This window comes from Scyliorhinus canicula, chromosome 1, assembly GCF_902713615.1.
Source record: "Scyliorhinus canicula chromosome 1, sScyCan1.1, whole genome shotgun sequence".
In the NCBI taxonomy this organism is placed as follows: Eukaryota; Metazoa; Chordata; class Chondrichthyes; order Carcharhiniformes; family Scyliorhinidae; genus Scyliorhinus; species Scyliorhinus canicula.
In genome coordinates, this window is record NC_052146.1 from 291279682 (window position 1) to 291293879 (window position 14198).

At 45.1% G+C, this 14198-nt stretch overlaps 2 protein-coding genes across 5 annotated transcripts in view; one reads left to right on the forward strand and one right to left on the reverse strand.

Annotated features, from left to right (window-relative positions):
- sdccag8 (SHH signaling and ciliogenesis regulator sdccag8) overlaps positions 1-14198 on the forward strand; it is a 595448-nt gene that overhangs the window by 6735 nt on the left and 574515 nt on the right. For 3 of the 4 annotated variants that reach the window (XR_005462774.1, XR_005462773.1, XM_038815187.1), the window contains exon 3: positions 4906-4988. Coding sequence is in view for 2 of the 4 variants with exons in the window: in XM_038815187.1 (XP_038671115.1) it covers positions 4906-4988 (83 nt within the window). In the remaining 2 variants the exon portion in view is untranslated. Of the gene's footprint in view, positions 1-4527; positions 4632-4905; positions 4989-14198 lie in introns of all 4 variants that reach the window. The other variant, XM_038815207.1, reaches the window with a different exon arrangement.
- Positions 5442-6004, reverse strand: LOC119975486 (U6 snRNA-associated Sm-like protein LSm4). The gene has a single exon (XM_038815221.1). It carries the CDS (start codon positions 5965-5967, stop codon positions 5512-5514), a length of 456 nt encoding a protein of 151 aa, XP_038671149.1. The 5' UTR covers positions 5968-6004; the 3' UTR covers positions 5442-5511.

The following is a 14198-nucleotide window of genomic DNA, read 5'->3' on the forward strand; positions in this document are numbered from 1 at the left end:
AGATGTCATAGAAAAACCCCCTCCAATACTTCTCCAACTTCGGACAGGACCAAAACATATGTCCTCCACTCCCTCAAAGATTCGGCTCATCCTCGGCCTCGTGAGGTGAGCCCAATACACAACATTCAGCTGTATCAGCTCCAACCTCGCAAACGAGATTGAGAAGTTCACCCTCCGGAGCACCTTGCACCACAAACAGTCTTCCATAACCTCCCCTAAAATCCTCCCGTAGATCGCCGACACCACCCCATTCCCCCTGCCATTAATACCTCTTCCAACAATGAAGGGGCCGGCGCTATCGGGAAACTTTGAATTTCCTCCTAGCAAAGTCCCGAAACTGCAGGTACCTAAACCTTTCCCCTTGCCCCAGTCCATATTTCTCCCCCAACTCTTCCAACCTCACAAAACGTTCCCTGAGGAACAGGTCTTTTAATACCCTGATCCCATCTCCGAAACCTCCTATCCAGCTTCCCTGGCTCAAATCTGTGGTTCCCCCTACTCGGCATCTCCCTTGACCCCGCCCCCAGCTTTAAGTACTGCCTCCAAATCATCAGTGTTGCCACCACTACCAGACTCCCAGAGTATTTACCCAGGCCCCACCCCCCAGTCCCGCACCACCTGCACCTCCAACTGGGTTATAATCATATTAAGTCAACACGTGGTCGAGGTTCTTTTTTAATTTATTTTTACCGGATGTGGGCGTTACTGGTTAGGTCAGCATTTATTGCCCATCCCTAGTTGCCCTTTAGAAGGTGGTGGCAAGTTGCCTTCTTGAACAGTTGCAGTCCTTGTGGTGTAGGTACACACACTGTGCTTTTAAGGAGGGAGTTCCAGGATGTTTCCCCAGCGACAGGGAAGGAATGGCAATATATTTCCAAGTCAGGGTGGTGAGTGACTTGGAGGGGAACCTCCAGATCTTCACCTCCGTATTTAGCAACAAAATGGGCCTATGCAACTCACAATATAGTGGATCCTTATCTTTCTTTGGAATCAAAGAAATAGGGACCTGTGCCAACGTACCCAGCAACCCCCATCTCCAGTGCTCCATTGAACATACTCATAAGGTGTTGGGCCATTTCCCCCAAGGACTGTTTTTGAAATTCGACTGGGAAGCCATCCGGCCCTTGGCACCTTCCCCGACTGCATTGCCCCACCCCCTCCACTATTGCCTGCAACCCCAATGACTCCTCCAATGTTTCCCTGCACAATTTTCCATGCCACCACCTGTTACCCCAACTGATGTGACAGCAGACGACAAGCCTTATCACCAATACTTGTACTCTGGCCCACCACCTTTCCTGTTGTCTATCGGTTGAACTGCCCTTGCAGTTCCTTCCTCTCCGCCTAAAGCTCCCTAGACGGGGTTGCCGAATATCTGCGGTCTACCTCCACAATACCCTCCAGCAACCTCCGCCTCTCATCTCTCTCAGCCTTATCCCTATGGGCCTTAAAATAAACCACCTCCCCTTGGACCACCACCTTCATGTCTCCCAGAATGTGGCTGCAGAGACCACCGTTTTGATTAAATTCCACATCATTCTTTATGGCTCATTGCACCTAATCACAAAATTCTTTATCCGCCAATAACCCAAATCAAACCTCCACTCCAGTCTCTGTGCCCGCCCCGGTTCAAGTCTCACATCTACATTGTGCGGCGCATGGTCTGAATTAATTATGCTGCATACTCCGTCCCACCACCCCCGCCAACACCTCCTTCCCCACCACAAAGAAATCTATTCAGGAGTATACCCGAGAAACCAGGGAGAAGGAATATTCCTTCTCTCCCAGGTGTCTCTCTCTCGGGTGCCTAAATCTCCATGGATCAAACCCTCCCATCTGTTCCATGAACACCCATAGGCCATCCCTGTCCCAACCATAGATTTAGGTCTCGACTGGCCCACCCTAGGGTCCAGCACACAATTAAAGTCACCCCTTATAATTAACTTATGGAAATCTAAATGGATGCCAACAGTTTCTTAATAAAATCCACGTCGTCCAAATTGGGTGCGTACAAATTGACCAAAATCACCGGTGTCCCCGCCAGCACCGTCCTCATCATCACAAACCTACCCCCGGGTCTCTCACCTCCATCAACACTACTAATGTCACCTTTTCAAGTAAACTGGATTGCAGCTCCCTTGACCGGGGGGCTTTCGACCTCCCCCTTTATGGAGGTGTGCCATCATCCCCTAATCTACGATCCACCCAACTATCCATTCCCCAACAAACTTGAGCCCACACAAAATGGCCAACCCCTCTGTCTTCGAGTCTAACTTGGAAGAACAACTGTGTCACATTACCCCCACCTCCCACCTACTCTGAGTACCCACACAGCCCCCACCTGGCTTCTGTTTACTAGCATATCTCGCGAGCATGGCAGTTCCTACTTGGGGGCCCAAATGAAGGACCTTACCTCCACCCCCCCCCCCCCCCCCCTCTATTTACTTAAACTCACCTCTTCAACCCATCGCGCTCCTCATTGTACACACAGCATTCAACCAAGAATCTTTTCTTTGACCTGAAATTTGTGCATTCACACAACCATGGCCTGGGGCAGCGCCCTACCCTTGACCTCTATCTCGGGGACCAGTGAGTCCAATCCACTTCAGGGGCCCTGTCAAACACCTTCTCATCTACCAACTTCTCAAACATCTTCGTCACATAGCTGGTGGCACTGACACTCGTTCCCTCCATTCCTTCCGGCAAACCTATGATGTGCAAATTCGGCTTCCTGGGCACGTTTTCCTGGTCATCTACCCTTGCCCGCAGCACTTTGCACATTTCCTCCAGCATCGACATCTCTGCTTTCAGCGATACGATTCGGTCATTCTAGTCTGAAATCGTCTGCTCCACTTCTTTTATTGACACACCCTCTACCTCCAGATGCTTCTCCACTCGATACACCGACCCACAAAGGATTGCTACTCAATCAATCTCTCTGCATTTCCTCATGCTGTTGTTCAAATTCTTCTTTTATGAAGCTCATGAGCTGCTCTATTGGCAATGTGGCCGTCGACGACAACGAATCCCCCTCTGCCATCTTTCTCAATACTGCTGCGCCACGAGGCTCCTTCAACTCCTGAGCAAGGGCTTTCACCAACTTTTGCCCAGTCTAAAACCCCGTCCACATTCCACACTGGGGGAGAATCAACCACCCTCCTCTCTCCTCACACTTTGTCTCAAAAAATTATCCATCAAATGGACAGCAAGTTCCAAAACCAACACCTCCACACTAGAGGCACCATGTGTGCAACCGGTCAAACCATGGCCGCCACCGGACGTCGGGTGTTAAATGAATACTTCTTATCGGTGTTCACTCGGGTATTCAAAATCGTGGGGGGTCAGGACAGAGTAGAGGGGGAGACTCTGTTCCCACTTGAGAAAGGATCACGAATGAGAGGGCACAGATTTAAAGTAATTGGCAAAAGAAGCATAAGCAACGTGAGAAAAATCTTTAACACACAGCAAATGACTGGGGTCTGGAATGCAGGACCTGGGTGTGTAGGGGAGGTTCAATCAAGGCATCTAAAAGGAAATTAGACAGTTATCTGAAAAGGAAGAATGTGCAGGATTACAGGGAGAAGGTGAGGGAATTGAAATCTGTGAATTACTCGCTCAGAGCCGGTGCAGACGCAATGGGCCAAATGGCCTCATTCTGTAACAACTCTAGAGAGTCCTTGCTTTTGTATTCTATGCTTCTACCTGAAAAGTCCAGGATCGTATCTCCCTTTCTCAACCTGCACTGCCACCTTTAATAACATATGCACATATAGTTATATGAAATTTGGGATGGTTTGGATAATATTTCAAAAATTCCCTAGGTGGCAATCGGCTGTTAATTATTTTAATAGTGGTTTGAGGGAGTGGATAAAGGAGACAAGCAGGTCTTTGCTTCTCATGATAATTTTGTATTTGGTGGTTTGGCAGAAGAAAATGAGGTACAGCGCATCAAAAAGACAGGATACAAGATACAGCTGTTAGTAGGATTAAATGAGGTAGAGGATGGCAGAGATGAGCAGGCTAGGTGAGTTCAGGTGTAAATTAATAAGTCACGTGATGCCAAAACAAAGGGAGGATGTCTCCATGGAGAAGTCAGCATGTGACTTGGAGGAGGGTTATCCAGCAGTGTTTTGAATGAGGGGTGGAAGGATTGAACAGAGTGAAATGCTTGATGGCAAAGCAGAAGAATGACATGGAAGATAAAAGGCTGATTCTTCAGCCGTGCCCGACGCAAGATCGCCACGGACGGGATGGGGGCCATGTAAAGGTCCATTGACCTCGCGCGGGAATTACCGGTCTCCAGGTGGGCGCGGCCGTAAAATCGCACCCAAAGACCTCTTGTCACTCACAAGTGTTTACAACATTTATTAGGTTTTGCTCACCTGGCATGCAATATAGTGTTTCAGATTTATGACTTTTCATCAATGTTTCGATGAAATGTTGTTGATATGAAATGTTAACTATTTCTCTCACCATAAATTCTGCTAGTTCTACTGAGAATTTCCAGCATTTTCTGTTTTATTTCAGATTGCTAACATCCGGAGTATTTTGCTTTTTGATAAAACCATAAAACCCTGACAGCTACAAAAGTGACAGGCCTTTGCATGAGACTTTTCCAAATGGCTAGAAAGGTACTGTAGGATCATTTTAGTTGTGGGCCAGGTATTACCTTTATCCTAACTTGTACTGTAACTAAAAATAACCTAAAATTTATTATGTTGGCATCAATGGCAAATGTCCTGTTAGATAATCAATTTCATGTTTGCCATATTCAGGCTGGTGTTCTTTAACTGGTTGTGAGTATGTGTCTATTTATTTATGTTTAGTGTGCTAAGTACATTTTGTGTTCAATGGGTATTGCTATTAAATCAGAGTGTGTTTGATGATATATTTTTCTTGATACAGTGAATGAGCTCAGAGACCTCTTGCAACGTCAGGAAATGGAAGAAAGGACAAGTTCTGCATCTGCGACCAATAAATGTCTCCTGGTAATATACTAGTAAACTTGAACATGTACTTATTTAAGCATAATCATTTTTACAATAGTTTCACTTGGATTTTAGACTGCAAATTTTCTGTACTTTCCAAGTGCAAGGTTATCGGTTTACATTTGCATGTGATAGAAAAACATAAAATTAGCCCAATGCTGGCTTAGTTGCTTGAGCTGCAGAATACTGAATTTCAAATCAAGAAGGCCATGAGCGCACCCTAACTATCATTTAGACTGGCACATTGCATCCGTTCTAAAGCAAATAAACAAAATAATGTGCCGCTAAAGAGTTTTCCAAGTCGGGGCAAAGGAAGAAAAACCTACCAGATCTAGCAGATTTTCTGTCAGTTCATTACAGAGCCTCAATGATGCCTTGCTAAAGGAATGAATATAGTATTGAATGCAAGAGTGGAGAAGCCAAAATGTTTCACCAAAGTTTTTTTTTTTGATATTTTTTTTTTCTTCTGACAATATTTATTTATAAATGACAGAATCTCCAACTAAACCCAAATGTGACTTCTTTACACAAAAGAAAGATTTTCAGAATCTGACTCACTCACACACACAAACACACACAGACATGATTCTCTTTGCAGTTTCTTTACTCCCGATAACTTTCCCAGCTTCTTCTCGTGTCCTCGGTTTGCTCTGGCCACTCCACGGCCCCTCCCACCAAACACACCTCTGCCAGCACCCCCACCAGCTCCTCGCCCTTTCTGTTGTTGCTGCTGCTTCTGTTGCTGGAGGCCACGACCTCTGCCCTTTGACACCACCTCTTCTTTCACCATATCAATGATTTCATCAGGGATGCGCAGATATTTAATGGTGCTGCCACGAATGTAACATTCCGGCATCTTCCAGAACTTGTCCCCATCCCTGGACGTACAAATAACCTCTCGCAAGTTAATATTCATCCAGTTGTCACAGCTGACCAAGTGACCATTGTAGGTTTCTCCATTCTTCAACTCCACAAGCATCGGATGATTTTGCGCCGTCTTCAGTAAAGAGAGGGGAAGCTTTAAACCTGGATGTTGAATACAACAATAATTACAACAACTGTCCCTCAGCTGACCCAAACTGGGATTAACCATGCAGTGGGGGTGGAGTGGGGGGGGGGGGGGGGGGCTCCCAGGCTGGGGGGGGGGGGGGCGCTCCCAGGCTGGGGGGGGGGGGGGGGGGTTGGGCGCTCCCAGGCTTTGGGGGGGGGGTCGCTCCACCAAATCTTAAGTTGACCACTGTGCAAAGTTTCTCAATGCAAAAGAAAAGTTAACCCACGCATACACAGTTTGTGGTTCTGCACATGGCTATTCAACGCGACTCGTGGGGGCCTGAATGGGGAACCACAGGAAGTAGGCAAGGCCAAAGCATTGTAGCTTTTCAAGAAGTAGTTAGATGTCGCACTTGGGGTGAAGGGGATCAAAGGATGTGGGGGAAAGCGGGATTGGGCTATTGAGTTGGATGATCAGCCATGACCATAATGAATGGCGGAGCAATGTCGAAAGGTCAAATAGCCTCCTTTCAATAGCAACAAGCTTTTTCCAAGAGTGGGGGTGTCAATTACAAGGGGTCACAATTTCAAGGTGAGAGGGGGAAAGTTTAAGGGAGCTGTGCGTAGAAAGTTTTTTACGCAGAGGGTGGTGGGTGCCTGGAATGCTTTGCCAGCGGAGGTGGTAGAGGCAGGCATGATAGCATCATTTAAGATGCATCTAGACAGACATATGAACGGGCGGGGAACAGAGGGAAGTAGATCCTTCAAAAATAGGCAACAGGTTTCGATAAAGGATCTGGATCGGCGCAGGCTGGGAGGGCCGAAGGGCCTGTTCCTGTGCTGTAATTTTCTTTGTTTTTTTCTACCTCCTATTTTCTATGTTATGTTTCTGTGTCATTACTGGGTGGAGCTAAAGTGTTCAAACATTTTGAGAAAGCTCTTTGAGTTGAGTTCTAATCCCACAAGTAAGATCTTTTGCTCACAGTAAGACAGTTAAAAGAAAAGAGTAAAATAGTATTTAAAGCGGTGCAGACTTGTTTGAGGACTAGGGGAAGCTGAAAAAAGCAGTTTGTTGTCTGTAAATTATCAGACACTTCGACCAGTTTATTAGTAAAACATTTTACCCAGGTGCCCTCATTTGCGTGATGAACAAAGGACAAACACAGGTTCATGATTCAACCCAAATATATTTACAATGTTATCCTCCCAAATATAGTTTGCCTGAGATTCTAGTACCTGTGCCAATGAATTTGGTCGATTGCAGGTCCAATATGCTGAGCCTCAGTCATCTCAGGGCCCTCATCTGCAAAGGTGGATCTCGCACGCTTCTTCTGTCTGTTCTCTGGACCGCTGTTGAGTCTTCTCCTTTGCATCTGTGTCGAGCCTTCGCTGGGGAGGGTCTCTGAACGCCTCTTCTTATCCCCCTCTTCGCACCCTTCCAGAAGTTTCTCTGGCACTCAGCCAATGAGGTCACTGGTCAGGGGTCGCAACGCCCAGTGGAGTTGCTGATTGCCACTTTGCAGGACTCCAGGAACTCTTTTCTTTCTCACCCCCCTCATATCACAAACATCTCATTTGCATTCACTTTAGACAACAATAGTGTCAACAATTGAAGACGGTTGGTTGTGCCACTAAAATATCTTAGCTGAGTGTAATATATCAGCATAATCAGTAATTTGTTACTTATTACAGTATATAACTGTCAGTAGCAAAATATTTACATTAATTTTCAAAATGTATATAATTACGCTACTTTCTTTCTATCATGTTATCACCAGTACTGGCAATGGGTCCCCCATGTGGTTAGCAGTAGTACTAATTTAGTGTTGGGATATTATTTATGAGTAATAGGGCAAAATAGCACTCAATGATAAATCAAGTCCAGTCATGAATGAATAGTTACACAGTTACACAGCAGTACTTGAGCACCTGCAATATCTAGGTGATGGTTCATATTTGACTGGATTTACAATGATGAGAAATCAATTACCATTTTCAATCCCTACTTTTCCCTCTTTGGATCAGCTCTCCACTCCTGACCCTTGCCGTCTAGTTATTTGTATGTTGGTTGATTCCTGATGTCTTTTATAAATAGTGCCTCCCGCATTAATCATGATTAAAGGGAATAGTATGCATCGTACCACAATGTAAGAATACTGCTGACCACAAGGTGTAAGTTAGCTCGTCAAAACTACTGATTTGTACCTTGGGAAAATCTGCAAAATAATAAAAGAACGCTCCCCGACACCAGTACAAATCCTGTATTGACAAGTAATCAAAAATGAATTTGACTCGGTTAGATACCACAGTGTAGTGACCCTGCCTTGTTATGTAATGTAATTTGGTTAGTCCCATAGTGACCCTGCCTGTTGTTTTGTAATGTAATTGCTTCCATGATATTTGGGTTATTGCAGTTTCTTTTCTCTGTCAAAATTTGGAAACCGCTTTTGTTTTCTACAAGTGTAGTTAGTGTTTGGTGAAACTTGGGTGTCTTAAAGGAATGCATAGATCCTTGAAGGTGGCAGGAGAGGTGGAGAAAGCAATTAATAAAGCACAAGTTCATAAGACATAGGAGCAGAATTAGGCCAATTGGCCCATCAAGTCTGCTTCGCTATTTGATCATGGCTGATCGCATCCTGGCCTTAACTCCACCGTCCTGCCCGTTCTCCATAACCCTTCAACCCATGACCAATTAGAAATTTGTCTAACTCCTCACATTTACTCACTGTCCCAGCATCTACCGCACACTGGGGTAGCGAATTCCACAGATTCACAACCCTTTGGGAGAAGTAGTTCCTCATGTAGTATTTAGTATTCTGGGCTTTATTAATAGGGGCACCGAGAACAAGAGCAAGGAGGTTATGCTGAATCTATTATAAGAGTCCATTCTGCTTATTTCCTTTGTTCCCATTTTATTTTGTTCTTGGTCGGTGGACCATTAATCAGAATATGCCTTTAAGCAGAAGAGTGCTTGCTCAGACGGTGTGTTCCTAGTTTTTGTATTTTGGAGAGCAGAGACTAGACTCGTTGGCGCTGTCTGAATCTTGGGTATCAGTTTTGGAGGGAGTCAGTTTGATTGGCTAACTGGCAACAGGTAGGTTGACCCGGGATAGTGTTCTGCCTGGCAACTGTCAGTGAGTGGTTCCTGCCAGGTGTTTGTTTAAGAACATAAGAACATAAGAACTAGGAGCAGGAGTAGGCCATCTGGCCCCTCGAGCCTGCTCCGCCATTCAATTAGATCATGGCTGATCTTTTGTGGACTCAGCTCCACTTTCCGGCCCGAACACCATAACCCTTAATCCCTTTATTCTTCAAAAAACTATCTATCTTTACCTTAAAAACATGTAATGAAGGAGCCTCAACTGCTTCACTGGGCAAGGAATTCCATAGATTCACAACCCTTTGGGTGAAGAAGTTCCTCCTAAACTCAGTCCTAAATCTACTTGCCCTTATTTTGAGGCTATGTCCCCTAGTTCTGCTGTCACCCGCCAGTGGAAACAACCTGCCCGCATCTATCCTATCTATTCCCTTCATAATTTTAAATGTTTCTATAAGATCCCCCCTCATCCTTCTAAATTCCAACGAGTACAGTCCCAGTCTACTCAACCTCTCCTCATAATCCAACCCCTTCAGCTCTGGGATTAACCTAGTGAATCTCCTCTGCACACCCTCCAGCGCCAGTACATCCTTTCTCAAGTAAGGAGACCAAAACTGAACACAATACTCCAGGTGTGGCCGCACTAACACCGTATACAATTGCAACATAACCTCCCTAGTCTTAAACTCCATCCCTCTAGCAATGAAGGACAAAATTCCATTTGCCTTCTTAATCACCTGTTGCACTTGTAAACCAACCTTCTGTGACTCATGCACTAGCACACCCAAGTCTCTCTGAACAGCGGCATGCTTTAATATTTTATCGTTTAAATAATAATCCCGTTTGCTGTTATTCCTACCAAAATGGATAACCTCACATTTGTCAACATTGTATTCCATCTGCCAGACCCTAGCCCATTCACTTAACCTATCCAAATCCCTCTGCAGACTTCCAGTATCCTCTGCACTTTTCACTTTACCACTCATCTTAGTGTCATCCGCAAACTTGGACACATTGCCCTTGGTCCCCAACTCCAAATCATCTATGTAAATTGTGAACAATTGTGGGCCCAACACGGATCCCTGAGGGACACCACTAGCTACTGATTGCCAACCAGAGAAACACCCAACCAGAGAAACACCCATTTATCCCAACTCTTTGCTTTCTATTAATTAACCAATCCTCTATCCATCCTACTACTTTACCCTTAATGCCATGCATCTTTATCTTATGCAGCAACCTTTTGTGTGGCACCTTGTCAAAGGCTTTCTGGAAATCCAGATATACCACATCCATCGGCTCCCCGTTATCTACTGCACTGGTAATGTCCTCAAAAAATTCCACTAAATTAGTTAGGCACGACCTGCCTTTTACGAACCCATGCTGCGTCTGCCCAATGGGACAATTTCTATCCAGATGCCTCGCAATTTCTTCCTTGATGATAGATTCCAGCATCTTCCTTATTACCGAAGTTAAACTCACTGGCCTATAATTTCCTGCTTTCTGCCTACCTCCTTTTTTAAACAGTGGCGTCACGTTTGCTAATTTCCAATCCACCGGGACCACCCCAGAGTCTAGTGAATTTCGGTAAATTATCACTAGTGCATCTGCAATTTCCCTAGCCATCTCTTTTAGCACTCTGGGATGCATTCCATCAGGGCCAGGAGACTTGTCTACCTTTAGCCCCATTAGCTTGCCCATCACTCCCTCCTTAGTGATAACAATCCTCTCAAGGTCCTCACCTGTCATAGCCTCATTTCTATCAGTCGCTGGCATGTTATTTGTGTCTTCCACTGTGAAGACCGACCCAAAAAACCTGTTCAGTTCCTCAGCCATTTCCTCATTTCCCATTATTAAAACTCCCTTCTCATCCTCTAAAGGACCAATATTTACCTTAGCCACTCTTTTTTGTCTTATATATTTGTAAAAACTTTTACTGTCTGTTTTTATATTCTGAGCAAGTTTACTCTCATACTCTATCTTACTCTTCTTTATAGCTTTTTTAGTAGCTTTCTGTTGCCCCCTAAAGATTTCCCAGTCCTCTAATCTCCCAGCAATCTTTGCCACTTTATATGCTTTTTCCTTCAATTTGATACTCTCCCTTATTTCCTTAGATATCCACGGTCGATTTTCCCTCTTTCTTCCGTCCTTCCTTTTTGTTGGTATAAACCTTTGCTGAGCACTGTGAAAAATCGCTTGGAAGGTTCTCCACTGTTCCTCAACTGTTCCACCATAAAGTCTTAGCTCCCAGTCTACCTTAGCTAGTTCTTCTCTCATCCCCTTGTAATCTCCTTTGTTTAAACACAAAACACTAGTATTTGATTTTACTTTCTCACCCTCCATCTGTATTTTAAATTCCACCATATTGTGATCGCTCCTTCCGAGAGGATCCCTAACTATGAGATCATGAATCAATCCTGTCTCATTACACAGGACAAGATCTAGGACCGCTTGTTCCCTCGTAGGTTCCATTACATACTGTTCTAGGAAACTATCGCAGATACATTCTATAAACTCCTCCTCACGGTTGCCTTGACCGACCTGGTTAAACCAATCGACATGTAGATTAAAATCCCCCATGATAACTGCTGTACCATTTCTACATGCATCAGTTATTTCTTTGTTTATTGCCTGCCCCACCATCTCGTTACTATTTGGTGGCCGATAGACTACTCCTATCAGTGACTTTTTCGCCTTACTATTCCTGATTTCCACCCAATTGGATTCAACCTTATCCTCCATAGCACCGATGTCATCCCTTACTATTGCCCGGATGTCATCCTTAAATAACAGAGCAACACCACCTCCCTTACCATCCACTCTGTCCTTCCGAATAGTTTGATACCCTCGGATATTTAACTCCCAGTCGTGACCATCCTTTAACCATGTTTCAGTAATGGCCACTAAATCATAGTAATTTACGATGATTTGTGCCACCAACTCATTTACTTTATTCCGAATACTACGAGCATTCAGGTAAAGTACACTTATGTTGGTTTTTTTTACCTCTGTTTTGAATCTTAACATCTCCAGTTTTATTCCTTTTGTTATTACTGGGCCTATTCACTGTGCTCCCCTCAGTCACTGTACCTTGTACTGTCGCCCTTATGGATTTCTGACTATGTCTTCTCTGCCTTGCACTTTTCCCCTTACTTCCTTTTGTTTCTGTCCCTGTTTTACTACCTTCCAACTTCCAGCATCGGTTCCCATCCCCCTGCCACATTAGTTTAAACCCTCCCCAACAGCTCTAGAAAACACCCCCCCTAGGACATCGGTTCCAGTCCTGCCCAAGTGCAGACCATCCGGTTTGTACTGGTCCCACCTCCCCCAGAAGCGGTCCCAATGCCCCAGGAATTTGAATCCCTCCCTCTTGCACCATCTCTCGAGCCACGCATTCATCCTATCTATCCTGACATTCCTACTCTGACTAGCTCGTGGCACTGGTAGCAATCCTGAGATTACTACCTTTGAGGTCCTACATTTTAGTTTAACTCCTAACTCCCTGAATTCCGCTTGTAGGACCTCATCCCGTTTTTTACCTATATCGTTGGTGCCTATGTGCACCACGACAGCTGGCTGTTCACCCTCCCCCCCAGAATGTCCTGCAGCCGCTCCGAGACATCCTTGACCCTTGCACCAGGGAGGCAACATACCATCCTGGAGTCTCGATTGCGTCCACAGAACCGCCTGTCTATTCCCCTTACGATCAAGTCCCCTATCACTATAGCCCTGCCATTTTTCTTCCTGCCCTGCTGTGCAGCAGAGCCAGCCACGGTGCCATGAACCTGGCTGCTGCTGCCTTCCCCTGGTGAGCCATCTTCCTCAACAGTATCCAAAGCGGTATATCTGTTTTGCAGGGAGATGACCGCAGGGGACACCTGCACTGCCTTCCTACTCTTGCTCTTTCTTTTGGTCACCCATTTTCTATCTCCCTCAGTAACCTTCACCTGCGGTGTGACCAACTCGCTAAACGTGCTATCCACGACCTCCTCAGCATCGCGGATGCTCCAAAGTGAGTCCATCCGCAGCTCCAGAGCCGTCAAGCGGTCTAACAAGAGCTGCAACTGAACACACTTCTTGCACGTGAAGGAGCCAGGGACAGTGGACGTGTCCCTGAGCTCCCACATCGCACACACGGAGCATGACACGGGTCTGGGATCTCCTGCCATGTCTTAAACCCTTGGAAACCTAAACAACTAGAATTTCAAAATAAAAATAAATAAATATGACAATGAAAAGAAAAAGAGAGACTACTTACCAGTCACTTACCAGGGTTAAAGAGCACCTCCTCACACTCTGCACCGGATTACCTCACTGCACCAAATTACCAAGTTTCAATCCTCCACTCTGTATGAGTCTCACTCCGGATGAGTCTCCTGGAAAGTGCTCGCTTACTTTGTGCGCAGTCTGTCTGTCTTTTATACAGACCTCAGCTAACCGATGACTCAAAAAAATACCTTAACTTCAAAGAGAAGAATACAATGTGCCCCTAAACAGCCCTCAACAGGCCTCAGGTGATTGCCAGATAACTGCCTCTCAGCAATTAGGGTGGGGGCAGCTTCAACCAATCAGACACTAAGCTCCACACTGCATTCTGAGAGAATGTAGCAGAAGCCTTTAGTCCCTCGAAGGAAGAGGAGATGTGTTGTCTACTTCTCTGCTGCCGGTTGCCTGCTGTCTCTGTGAGTCTGCAGTGAAGATCATTGAAGGAAAAGAAATGATCCAACTGAATGCATAATCTTGAGAAATAAACTAACTGGAAGATATCCATCAGAATCAAAGATCTTTTGATTTTATTATATTTTCTTTACCTCTCAACCACTCTTTTCCCTCTGTTGTTTGTCTGTATGTATGAATGTGTAGAAAGTGGCGAGAGTTAGAAAGGGGGGGTTGGTTAGGAATCCAATAGTAGATGGCCAGTTGTATTTGTGCCTAATTAAGTATAATTACTGTTAATGATAAAAGATTACTTGTGTTTAAATTTACAAACCTGTTGACTGTAATCAATTTAGCGTGACCAAAGCCACAGTATTAATATGAAATCTAGTTGCGAGTCAAGTGGGGCTGGAATTCACTAGCCCAGCCCACGGTGTTGTGACAAGACCCCAGTTACACCTCAGCTG